The following is a 14,016-nucleotide window of genomic DNA, read 5'->3' as shown; positions in this document are numbered from 1 at the left end:
ACTGATGTGTGGCACCTGTGGATCTTTCGCATCTTTAGACTCTGCTGCAGAATGGGTGTCGGGCCCCTGAGCGGATGTGTCGTCTGAAGAACATGACATCTTTTCACTGTCCGAATTCATGTGGTCAGCGACATCCGAAGCTTGTGGTTCCCAGTCAGACAGGTCCATAGTGTTAGACTCATCAGGGCTCCCAAGAAGAGAAGGGTGCGTCTCCGCAGAGTTTAGTCAGGACTTCTTGCTGCGCTTTGGCGAGCGTTGTTTGCGTGTCCTAACCTCGGCCTCTGGTGTTGGCTGTCTCACCACCACCACAACGCCCTGAGGCCGTTCCACTTCAGCTTCCATGCCTCGCGTGATGCTATCATCCTCTTTCTCCACCACCTGCTGTGTCTGGGATTGGACGTTGGTCGGAGCCATTCCTTCTTCAGTGGGGCCCAAAAGAGCCTCACTCAATGTCGGCGTTGGTTCAATAATACGCTCCGACCTCTGAGTCAACTCCCCTCGAAGCGCCGTCACGTAAGTCAGCGGCAGTGAAGTTGGTGTAGCCGGATTCTGGAAGTCTCCGCCTGGAAGTTGCACGAGTCTGCACTGCACACACGCAGAATGAAGATGTCCTTCACCACGACACCCAGTGCATGTCCGGGGCGGTCCATCGTAGGACATAGCTCTACAGCCACCAAAGTTGATGCACAATGGCACATGTTTCGTAAGGGCAATTCGCACCTGTCAGGCACCATTAAGCACTGTATACATGCTAAAACTTGCCCACCGTTCGGCCATATGACTAATAACTCTGCCATATGGCTGGAGTGATTCAGTAACCAATGATTCGGGTACCTCGAAAGGCAGCTGGAAGATTCGAATCGTACGCACGCCCAGGCCCGAATGAGCTACTAAAACTTCGCCAATATGACCATTGGAGTGTCGGAACTGGAATCCTCATTTGGCAGCTTCAATAACTCTATCGCATGCTGCTTTGTCAATCATCTTTACATGAAGAGTGCTGTTCACGATTGATAAGTGAATTTCAATAAACTCCGTGTGATTAAGATGCACTTCGTCCCTCAAGAAACGTTCGATTTAAAAAGCCTGCAGTCTTGCATACTCGTTACAGAACGTGAACTGTATGGTGGTTTTTGGAAAATTGTGTGCCATTGCGTTCGATTCAAACAGTAACACATGCGAGTAACGATGGTGTAAACACCGCTTTCCGCGAACGTTCGCAGCCAGTACGCAAACAACTCTGAGCTGCTCCGCTGCCAAAGGCAGACTGTGCTATCGGCGCTATCTGGGGAAAGCGTTTACCATGACGGTACCTAAGCGGCAGTTGTAAAAGTTTCTTTCCTCGATTTCTGGAAAAGTATGCATTTGTTGATTCCATATCTTAGAATGAAAATGCTCTATTTACAATTATCTATCGATCCCACCAATTTTGAATCGATTGCTTGTCATAACCTTTAGGGGTGATTTTTTCAAAAATGGGAGGGTGTTGAACCAAAATATCTTATACAGCTTTGAGCCGTGGTAAAAATTGCTGTTTTGAAGAGTGCGCCGCAGCGCGTAGTGTGAAGTATTTGCCCTCCGTTTCTGGCGGTGGCGCCGCTCTAGCAATCGCAGCTTTGGTGTCTCCCGCTGGTGGGAAAGGGGTAAAGTTGCCTGTTCATGTGTATTTAAGGGGCGCTATGAGCACGGCTAAGGGGCCGTCTGTCAGTCTCGGCGAGTCTGGTCAGTTGGTCAGTCTGAGTCGGTGCAGTCTGAGAGAGTCTGATCAGTTGGTCAGCTGGGTCAGTGTGGGGCAGTCAGTGTCTGTCTGTCGTCTGTCTGTGTTAGGCCGTCAGTCTGCTCGAGCTTGTTCAGGCGATGGTCATTGGCGGTTGGATCGATCGGTTGGTTGGTCGCATACAGAGATACAAGATGATTTGTCCGCCTAGAGCGTCGGCGCATGTGAGGTCGCCACGTGAGTCCAGTGGGCCGCGCCGTATAGCGAGGGATAGTGGCTTCGTGGCCGACACGAGAGCAACAGGAGTCAACCCACGACGTCGGTCTGGCTGGTCCGAGCTGCGACGCCGTGAGATGGGAGATCAGCGCGCCTTCCTGCGTCCGTAGAAGCGGCTGGCAGCGGACGGTTCGGGAGAGAGTTTTGGGGTGCTACGCCGGGTCTTCGCCAGAAATCGCAGTTTGTTAGAAGTTAAGTGATTGGCGATACATGATTTCATTTACTTGTTAAATTATACTAGTTTTCTTGATCAGTCTCTCGTCCCCAGCTTGTTCGTCTGTCTCCCGTCAGCATTTGTTAGGCAGTTAGTGTCTGTCGGTCTGCTGTACGTTTATAGCTTCCTCTGTCATGTTTGTCGGATTCGGTGTTAACGAATTTATTGCTTAAGGTGTAAAGGCCGAATTCCTGAAATATGTTTTAATCTTGAGAGGTTTTATATGTGTAATGTAGAGCATGTTCGTACATTTTATGTGAGACTGCATTTCATGGGTTTTTATTTAAATGGTCATTTTAGTGTATAAAGTTGCCACCCTTCCACTGTAAGAGTTCTTTTAAAAAGAAGTTGCACTTTCGGTGGCAAATGATTTTTAATGTGAGTGTTTTGTACCATTTCCATCCCTCTTACTTAGTGCACAGTTTATGTGTTTGTGTGAGCTGTTAAAATTTTTAGTTTAAAGTAATGTGGTGCATTGCAGATTTGCACCAGTGTAGTCTTTCAGAGGTTGTTGTGAGCGGTCGTGACTACGGCCGAGGTTAAAAGGGAGCGGCAAGGTTCTCAGCCCGAAAAGCTCATATTGTCAAAAAAAAAAAAAAGAAAATTGTAATTTCTGCCTCTGAATAAATTGTAATTTGATATTTACAGGGTGCTTTCTGATTATAATTTTAAATCTGTTTCAATAAAAATGGGGGCTTTTAGGAATAAAATTTCCATTTATTGAAAAAAAATATAATTTGTTTTCATCTGTTACCCACTGGCAACTACTTCCACGCTCATATAGTGTGATTAAATGTGTTATGTTCTTGATAAATCGCTAGTAAATAAAGTAAATTCTGTAAGAAAAGGTTTTGAAAGTAAATTCACGGTTCATTACTGGTAGCAGAGTGTCGTTAGCGTTCTTGCTACTAGTCTTTGAGTAACTGATGGAATTGTAGTTGTACTCATTTTATAATTTTGTAATATTTCGCTTTGGCCTAGTGACTCTTTAGCTGCATGTTTCAGGGTGTCATGGCGACTAAAGAATGTCCAGCATTAGGCCTGTCGCGCATTCGTAATATAAACAAACAAGGCACTGTTCCTGAGTTGCTTGCAGACCTAAAGGATGCCTTGCTCAATCCGGTCCAAAATTCAGCAGAAGTTATTGGTTCCCTTCCAACAGGCATGGCAGCGGCGGCAGGAGAGGTCGGTGAGTTCCAACAACATTTGGACTGGTTTTGTGTTGAACAACCGAGCCTGTTAGGTTCAGGCATTACCCTCCGGTCTTAAACTTCTGGTAGCTCATTGGTTGACAGCTTCGAATAGTCCCTTCAACCTTGTTCATCTTGTGAGGCTTAGCTCGGTGCCTTCTACTGTGTAGAGATGTCGGATTGCCTGGGGCATGTTTCCTCTGCATGGTTGAAGTCCGAGCAGGTATCTGTCTATTTTCGTTACTGGCTTAGCAATGGCTGTGAATTGGTCGCCTTGTCTGTCTTAGGTCGGTCTCTTCCTGGGGCAGGGATGTCGGGTAGCCTGAGGGCATGTTTCCTCTACAGGGGTGGGTCCGACCAAGTGTATCGCTTGCGGCCTTTTGCAGGCATTGTCTGGCGCCTTTTAGAAGCTGCTAGTTTGTTTATTTGAGGATATCACCCCCCGGGTTCTAGTTTGAGGGGAGAAGGTTGAGCCGTGCTAAAAATTGCTATTTTGAAGAGCACACCGCAGTGTGTACTGTGAAGTAGTCGCCCTCCGTTTCTGGCGGTGGCGCCGCTGTAGCAATCGCAGCTTTGGTGTCTCCTGCTGGTGGGAAAGGGGTAAAGTTGCCTGTTCACGAGAATTTAAGGAGCGCTATGAGCTCGGCTAAGGGGCAGTCTGTCAGTCTCGGCGAGTCTGGTCAGTTGGTCAGTCTGAGTCGGTGCAGTCTGAGAGAGTCTGATCGATTGGTCAGCTGGGTCAGTGTGGGGCAGTCAGTGTCTGTCTGTCGTCCGGAGTGCTAGTATGTGTTGGGCCGCCAGTCTGCTCGAGCTTGTTCAGGCGATGGTGACTAGTGGTTGGATCGATCGTTTGGTCGGTCGCACACAGAGATACAAGATGACTTGTCCGCCTTGATCGTCGGCGCTTTGAGGTCGCCACGTGAGTCCAGTGGGCCGCGCCGTATAGCGAGGGATAGTGGCTTCGTGGCCGACACGAGAGCAACAGGAGTCAACCCACAACGTCGGTCTGGCCGGTCCGAGCTGCGACGCCCTGAGATGGGAGATCGGCGCGCCTTCCTGCGTCCGTAGAAGCGGCTGGCAGCGGACGGTTCAGGAGAGAGTTTTGGGGTGCTACGCCGGGTCTTCGCCAGAAATCGCAGTTTGTTAGAAGTTAAGTGATTGGTGGTACATGATTTCATTTATTTGTTAAATTATACTTGTTTTCTTGATCAGTCTCTCGTCCCCAGCTTGTTCGTCTGTCTCCCGTCAGCATTTGTTAGGCAGTTAGTGTCTGTCTGTCTGTCTGCCGTACATTTATAGCTGCCTCTGTCGTGTTTGTCAGATTCGGTGCTAACAAATTTATTGCTTAAGGTGTAAAGGCCGAATTCCCGATATATGTTTTTATCTTGCCTATCATCTTTAGAGGTGGTATATGTGTAGTGTATAGCATGTTTGTACATTTTATGTAAGACTGCATTTCATGGGTTTTTATTTAAATGGTCATTTTAGTATATAAAGTTGCCACTCTTCCACTGTAAGAGTTCTTTTAAAAACAAGTTGCACTTTCGGTGGCAAACAATGTTTAATGTGAGTGTTTTCTACCATTTCCATCCCTCTTACTTGGTGCATAGTTTATGTGTTTGTGTGAGCTGTTAAAATTTTTAGTTTAAAGTAATCTGGTGTGTTGCAGATTTGCACCAGTGTAATCTTTCAGAGGTTGTTGTGAGCGGTCGTGACTATGGCCGTGTTAAAAGGGAGCGGCAAGGTTCTCTGCCGGAGAAGCTCATACGCTCAACAAAAAAAAAAAAATTGTTATTTCTGCCTTTGAATAAATTGTAACTTGATATTTACAGGGTGCTTTCTCATTATACTTTTAAATCTGTTTCAAAAAAATGGGGCGTTTAGGAATAAAATTTCCATTTATTGAAAAAAAAATTCAATTTGTTTTCATCAGTTACCCACTGGCAACTACTTCCACGCTCACATAGTGTGATTAAATGTGTTGATGTTCTTGATGAATCGCTAGTAAATAAAGTAAATTCTTTAAGAAAAGATTTTGAAAATAAATTCACGGTTCTACCTTCGTTTTAGGTTGTACACAAGCGACCTGCCAAATCTGAGTGGAATTGGTTGGCCGTGTCTGAGCCCTTCCCCTTGTCAGTACTGGCCCTTCGGTTATGCAGCTTCTCACCCGTCACTAGTGTGTGGGTTTGGAGGTGGGGGGAGGGAGGGAGAGGACGCTTATCCTATCAATGACCTCGACATACGAGGACAATAATTCTCTTTTTCTTAGAACCCCCTCTGCCATACTACTTGCAAAGATAGTAAAATAATCTAGGGTGGATGACATTAGATGCCTCCAAAATAAACACTAAAGTAAACTTTCCTTTACAAATTGCAAATTCGTTTGGTAACCGAGCATTCAGCTAACGCCCAAGGAAAATCATAGAGAAACCAAAGTAGTCAATCTGCTTAGATCCATCTGTGAATAGCACTGTGAATTGTTATTTAGGGCTGTGCTTCTCTTGCTTGCAAGTACTGCTACGTCGTTCTTTGCACGAAAATCAAATTACCTCTTTACTCTGGGATGATTTTTTAATTTGGATCTTGTGGTAGAGGGAACAACGGTATAGAAAAGAGCTGACTGTTGAACGGACAAAAACCAATATGTCCAAGACATGTCAAACTGTGTTAAAGATATCGCGGTATTTAGATCTTTGCCGGCCGGAGTGGCCGTGCGGTTATAGGCGCTACAGTCTGGAACCAAGCGACCGCTACGGCCGTAGGTTCGAATCCTGCCTCGGGCATGGATGTGTGTGATGTCCTTAGGTTAGTTAGGTTTAATTAGTTCTAAGTTCTAGGCGACTGATGACCACAGAAGTTAAGTCACGTAGTGCTCAGAGCCATTTGAACCATTCAGATCTTTCCTATACTTCAATGCGGCCCTATAATACCGTCAGAACCACAAAAAAAGTTTATAAAACTGGAGCTGATCGCCTTGTCAACTCTTAAAATCCTATGACTACACTGTTTCAAGATGTGCAGGTCAAGTTATCTCGCTTGCAGATATCATAATTGTGGTAACCATCACAACTCTGAATCAAATAAGAGACCCACTCACTGAATCTACATTTGCACCTACATCTGCATGACAACTCTGCAAATCAGAATTAACTGCCCAGCAGAGGGTTCAGCAAACCACCTTCAAGCTATTTCTCTACTTTTCCACTCTCGAACAGCGCGCGGGATATGCAAACACTTAAATCTTTCCGTACAAGCTCTGATTTCTCTTGTTTTTTTATGATAATCAATTCTCCCTATGTAGGTGACCGCCAACAAAATATTTTCGCATTCGAAGGATATTACAAAACAAGCTGCCATTCTTGGAACTTTTTCGATGTCCTCTGTCAATCCTACCTGATCCCACAGCGCACAGCAATACTGCATAAGAGGATGGACAAGCATACTGTAGGCAGTGTCTTTATTTGACCTGCTACGTTTACTAACAAGTGCTACTGAACGATCTTGATGAAACTTGGCGGGTGTGTGGAGGGGGGCAAAACAATGCAATGCGTATTTTTTTGTTTGTCCCCGGTTTCGCTTTTAAACGGTGAAACACACTCCAAAAGTTTTTAACATTTTTTATGCAGCGACAGTAACTGATATTGTTTGTATAAGAATATACAGCCTACAGTTGCAGGTTAACTTTATCGTTTACCTAGGTTTCAACGTTAGTAATAACGTGTAAGGTTGTTGGTTTAATTTGCTATGACTGGGGTATAGATATTCAATAAAAGCGGATTAAAAGCTGTGACCTGTCTGGGGAAGTTAATCTTGCATTACTAAGCAACTGTTTCACCAGGCATCTAGTCTAGGTCTACCAAATTCCCAAACAGACTAACATTAATTAAAATCTTTTAATAGTCATACAACAACCGGTAATATATATATATATATATATATATATATATATATATATATATATATATAAGAGAATTTAAATAAAAAGAAAGAAATCAGTTTATATTTGGAAATTTATTTTAAGATTGATCATTGAAATTTCAGCATATTACACGTGAGTTATAACTGAGCTGGTGCCTTGTTTAGGACTGTGAAAATGTGAGTTTGTAATCTTACGGAACACATCAAATATAGAGCCAAGATTGGGAGTCTGCATACAACACTGCATTCATAAAACAACACACAAAGAACATTGAAACATATGCAACAGAAAATTAACCACTACCAACAGATTCAAATTTTCACCCAAAGAAATTACGTTTGTAGCACAATCCTGTCCGTCATGTAATTACCACACACTGGTATACTAAATTCATATTAACTCTTTGTGAAATCTTCGCGAAAAGAATAGCTGAGGGGTACTTTGATGATTACACCACATAATTAAAATAAATGAGATCGAAAAGCAATTTACAAAAGAAAAACCTCGAACTGGTTACTAACGTCTTACTGTTAACCTGACGGGTCAAACAGTTATATAAGCACGTGGTATTGGTCTCGCAAAGTACACCCCACGTGGGTTGAACATAAAGAAAAGTTGCTATGCTGAAAAATATTGTCAAGACGAGACGTTATAATCACACAAGCATTCGCATTTAAGATTCATCTTAGTTAGAGTTACTGATCAACACGTGGTTCCACTTTACTCATAAAGTAGTGACAAAGCAACTACCGGAAAATAATCTGAACTTCACACGAGAATTACACTGAGCTGCAATTTAAGATAACATTAATTATTTTAGAGCTAAACCTGAAATAAAGGTGATTAAATTTTCAATTAGGCTGAACTTAAGAAATCCTTTGTCCTACGGACTTAGCAGACACGCGCTTAGCCGGAGATCTTACCACTTCAGACGCTCGCCACGGACAGACTGCCTGGTCCCTTCCTGAGGGGTGGCTTACAAATACCAACGGAAGTGGCCAGAGGGGCAGCTTCCTATACCAACATGACAACGAACGGACAGGACCATACTAAGAATAGAAACCTCTCTGCTTTAAGAAAGCGTAGCTACCTGTTCCGACGTTGGTCCTACTGTTCTCTAGCAGACAGGCTTGTCTGCTACCCTCAAGCATGCAACTAGAAATACATTTGCTCATTCATCCTCTCACACAGAAGGGAAGGGGGATGACAGTATCTTATCTTATACAGTATATAAAAGAAAGCGGATGTAGGTTCCGTATGAGACTGTGTGACATGAATTACATATAAGCTGTGTTTTAAAGTGTAGTAGTGTGTGACAGATCGTTCTTGTTTATGTGTAAAAGTAACACGTTTCACTGCTCAGTCTCCTCCCAGATAGTCAGAAATACCACAGTAAATTTAGAAGAGGAATTTATGCCGTAAATGACAACAGATTTAAGAAATTAACATGAAAGGAATCCCACAGAGACCTTTCATAACCCCAACGCTCCGGGAAAAGACTGTGCAGGGAATTTTCTGGCCATGCTAGGACATTCCCAAGCAGGCTTCTCACACCCAACTTAAATCAAAAAATGTAAAGAAAATGCAAAAGGTCACCAGCTACTTGCTAAAACACAATAATTTCAAGACATCTTTAGAATCTACCAATTTCAAACAGAAAAAAAAGAACACAATCTGTGACACCTATTTAAAAGGTAGTATAGACCTAATTCGGTCAGCAAGTAAAAACAATGGTTCCTGTGTCATTAATATGAAAACAATTTCTGGTTGTTACCCTTATGGAGTTCACCAGTATTTGCTCATTGCAAGAGCCAACTGATCACAGGAAAATTTATGACTGTTTATTAACAAGCAAAATTTTATGAAAATAACAAAGGTGCCACAGCAATTAAAAAAGAACATCAAATAACATCAGTATTATAAAGCAGAACATTACAATGCACAATCCGCAAAAGCAAAAAATTGATAAGAAAAAAAAACATGTTTTACAAAGTGGTTATCGCAAAAAAATTCTATATCTTATAAAACTAATAATTTGTAGAATTAAAATAACTATGTGGCACTAATTTAATCACTCTACTATATTTCAATTAGTTAGCAAACAATGAGCACTGTGTCATTATACTGGAACTACAATAATTATGTGATTGTTACCCTTAAGGGGTTCCTCACAATAAATATGCCCCATGCAAAGGCTAATCGATCACAGTCCAATGAGAATGAATAGCAATCTGACCGATAAACGAAGCAATGCCACTTGAATGAATTTACGAAACAAAATAACACAAATCTAATACATCACACAAGAACAAACATTGATCAATAAAACAGTACAACAGTCAACATCTAAAAAAAAACAATAAATAAAACACCTGCAAAATACGAGAGTTAAAGTCTAAAACAAACAATAAATAGAACACCTGAAAAATACAAGAGTCAGTGTAATAAACACCAATAAATCGAACCCCTGCAAAACACACGAGTCAAAGTTTCTGTGACAGCAACACACGTATATGCATTGAACTAAGAACCGTATAATCACTGTTCACTGACACACTCAGTAGTTCCACTGTTCCGAGGCACAATATAAGGGGAAAAGGGGGGGGGGGTTCGTCGCCGCAGCTGTCAGTAGGGATTTTTGTCCATCTGTTGCGTGCGATCCCGCCGTCTCTGCCCTCTCATGAAGTGTCACGTGCATCTCGATTTGGTTCCATGTTTGTGTTGTCAATTTCGTGCGGTATCCTCGTTTGACACACCAGGTTGATATTCCTGGGCAAGGATGACACTTAATGGCTCTTCTTTTGTGCCACCCTTAGCGACCAGAGAACATCGAACCATGATTTACTGTCGCTTGACAGTGAGCATCCGTCAGGAGATGTTGATAGGCGTCGTTGTAGTCTGCCAGTTTCTCTGGACAGTATGTGTCAAAAGGCTCCACGCCCTTTGTGTTGTTACATTCTTGAGTTATCCTCAATTGGCTCGCCGGTTTGATATTCCTGGGCAAGGATGACACTTAATGGCTCTTCTTTTGTGCCACCCTTAGCGACCAGAGAACATCGAACCATGATTTACTGTAGCTTGACAGTAGGTATCCGTCAGGAAATGTCGATAGGCGTCGTTGACGTCTGCAAGTTTCTCTGGACAGTACCTGTCAAAAGGCTCCACACCCCTTGTGTTGTTTCACCGCGGCCGTCTCGTCACGGTCGTGTGCGTGTGGTGCGTTACCAGCAGATGGATTTCCGCGCGGTGGACTGCTCGCCCATCTCAGGTCATCGCCTCCAGGAAGGGTCGCACGGGGCGGCCGCCCATTATCTCCAGGTGCAAGGGAAAGTGTTTGCCGCGTACCCTTCTTTTGTTGTCGGCCGCGCTCCCGCAGTGGTCCGGTTGACAGCGTGTCCTGCTGGGAAACCCGCCAGTTTACAACTAGTCCGGCTGCTCCCGCTGTCTCGTAAGAGTTTTGCCGGTTCGCTTTCACGTTCTCAACTGCATTCACAGAAATTTTTCATCATCCTTATGTGATTACAAAATGTCATACATAATACCACTTCGTATTGTCTTTCACCATTTTTAAGAACAAAAGTGAGACTTAATTTTTTTTTAATAAAAAAAATTAGATGAATCGACAATATAAAATAAAAGTTAAATGACTTGACAATGTAAAAAAAAATAAAAGTGTAATGACTTGACAATGTAAAAAAAAATAAGAATTAAATCCACATCACTAATGTGGTTCACTTGTGTTTTAATAAATCAAATGCCACTTATTAATTCACTAAAATGAATAGGGTTATGCCTTGCACAAGTATAGGTCAGGACAGCATAGGGTTCACATGTTATTTACACACACACATGCACACCTGTTGTCTATTCTACAAACTAACTACCCATAAACATGCATTACTCAAAATTTTACTTCAATCCACTACTAGTTAATCCAACAAGCTACTTCAATGCTACTTCAACAAAGTGTTTACACCACTACAACATTGTTCTAATTCGTCCTTTTCTTGACGCTCGCGGCATATGTCTTGTCACATGATAAATATGGAGAACTTTCCTTAAACATACACAGTAAACAGAACAATGGTTATTTACACGCAAAAACATTTATACCAGTTGACACACCTAATAAGAGACTCGCAATTATACATCAATCATACTCATATGTTTATACATAAAACAGTAAGACATTTCATCTAAAATTACGTTATCACAAGAATTAATCACGCAGATGACTCTGAGAACGGTAAAAATATCTACATTATACAGGTTATACTACACTCCTGGAAATTGAAATAAGAACACCGTGAATTCATTGTCCCAGGAAGGGGAAACTTTATTGACACATTCCTGGGGTCAGATACATCACATGATCACACTGACAGAACCACAGGCACATAGACACAGGCAACAGAGCATGCACAATGTCGGCACTAGTACAGTGTATATCCACCTTTCGCAGCAATGCAGGCTGCTATTCTCCCATGGAGACGATCGTAGAGATGCTGGATGTAGTCCTGTGGAACGGCTTGCCATGCCATTTCCACCTGGCGCCTCAGTTGGACCAGCGTTCGTGCTGGACGTGCAGACCGCGTGAGACGACGCTTCATCCAGTCCCAAACATGCTCAATGGGGGACAGATCCGGAGATCTTGCTGGCCAGGGTAGTTGACTTACACCTTCTAGAGCACGTTGGGTGGCACGGGATACATGCGGACGTGCATTGTCCTGTTGGAACAGCAAGTTCCCTTGCCGGTCTAGGAATGGTAGAACGATGGGTTCGATGACGGTTTGGATGTACCGTGCACTATTCAGTGTCCCCTCGACGATCACCAGTGGTGTACGGCCAGTGTAGGAGATCGCTCCCCACACCATGATGCCGGGTGTTGGCCCTGTGTGCCTCGGTCGTATGCAGTCCTGATTGTGGCGCTCAGCTGCACGGCGCCAAACATGCATACGACCATCATTGGCACCAAGGCAGAAGCGACTCTCATCGCTGAAGACGACACGTCTCCATTCGTCCCTCCATTCACGCCTGTCGCGACACCACTGGAGGCGGGCTGCACGATGTTGGGGCGTGAGCGGAAGACGGCCTAACGGTGTGCGGGACCGTAGCCCAGCTTCATGGAGACGGTTGCGAATGGTCCTCGCCGATACCCCAGGAGCAACAGTGTCCCTAATTTGCTGGGAAGTGGCGGTGCGGTCCCCTACGGCACTGCGTAGGATCCTACGGTCTTGGCGTGCATCCGTGCGTCGCTGCGGTCCGGTCCCAGGTCGACGGGCACGTGCACCTTCCGCCGACCACTGGCGACAACATCGATGTACTGTGGAGACCTCACGCCCCACGTGTTGAGCAATTCGGCGGTACGTCCACACGGCCTCCCGCATGCCCACTATACGCCCTCGCTCAAAGTCCGTCAACTGCACATACGGTTCACGTCCACGCTGTCGCGGCATGCTACCAGTATTAAAGACTGCGATGGAGCTCCGTATGCCACGGGAAACTGGCTGACACTGACGGCGGCGGTGCACAAATGCTGCGCAGGTAGCGCCATTCGACGGCCAACACCGCGGTTCCTGGTGTGTCCGCTGTGCCGTGCGTGTGGTCATTGCTTGTACAGCCCTCTCGCAGTGTCCGGAGCAAGTATGGTGGGTCTGACACACCGGTGTCAATGTGTTCTTTTTTCCATTTCCAGGAGTGTACATTTTCTTACCCATTTTGCTGCGATTTCGTTCCTTCTTTAAGTTACCTTTCGCTTCCAAATCAGACATTTCGCCTGTGGTCGTTATTCTGGACTCATTTCTCATGAATGGCAAAATTGTGGTCACCTCTATTCTGTAAAACAGTTTCATCTTAACATGTTGAACTCACAACAGACACAAAAGATCAGAATCCTCCTGTAGTTTAAATGACAAATGTTTTGCTTCATCCTTATTACCTTAAACCAAGCTTTCCTTCGGTCCCATAATCAAAATTATTTAATCTTCCTCTACCTTGAAGAGGGAAATTTCCTCAGTACAAATCATATAGGCTGCAGTGCATCCCGCACCAGCGAAAACAGTAAGCTGTAATGCTCACAGCATCAGCAAAACACATAAACGTCGCTTTTCTAGGACAAGTATTAACGCAGAATAATTTTTCAGGCTTTGGCTCAACACCAATCAAGACTACAAAAAGGATCCATATTTCCGTTCCATTCTCCATTTGCTGAAAAACTGCTCGTATTTGACTACCACAATAATATTTCAGGGCGACGTAAATTACACAAACCACAATTCTTCTTTCACCTTGAAGGGAATCAATATACTTACGAAATCCACAGACAGCACTTTACGTACTCAGCTATAAAGAACAAAAAAGACATATATCATCAATATTAACATATCATCGCATATTGGGAAGCCAGTGGTTTAATAATCGTATTATTGCATCCTGTTTTCAAGATTCCAGATCTACTCATTCCTTTCTCAGAGTTCTCCTATCTTAAAATATTCATACAGCACGCATACTATAGGAAGAGATCCTCATTTACACTGACAGATATAGAATAGCAATAGATAGATAGTAGCACTGAAAGCAGAAATTCGGAAACAAGGCTACTAACAGCTGGGGACCTGGGTTTGCCAGACCCATAATACCCACAGATCGGATATTCCCCTGAGTTTTTTGCACTAATTCAACACAGATCTTGCTTCTC

The 14,016-nt window shown here is 43.8% G+C and overlaps 1 protein-coding gene across 1 annotated transcript in view; it reads left to right on the top strand.

Moving 5' to 3' along the window:
• The first annotated feature begins 3,218 nt into the window (after nt 1-3,218).
• The window catches only part of LOC124722161 (protein qua-1-like), a 157,774-nt gene continuing 146,976 nt past the window's right edge, over nt 3,219-14,016 (top strand). The window contains exon 1 of the mRNA XM_047247363.1: nt 3,219-3,396. Coding sequence (XP_047103319.1) covers nt 3,219-3,396 — 178 coding nt within the window. The remainder of the gene's footprint in view (nt 3,397-14,016) is intronic.

Source organism: Schistocerca piceifrons, chromosome X, assembly GCF_021461385.2.
Source record: "Schistocerca piceifrons isolate TAMUIC-IGC-003096 chromosome X, iqSchPice1.1, whole genome shotgun sequence".
Lineage (NCBI taxonomy): Eukaryota > Metazoa > Arthropoda > Insecta > Orthoptera > Acrididae > Schistocerca > Schistocerca piceifrons.
This window is presented reverse-complemented; position numbering and strand designations above follow the sequence as displayed.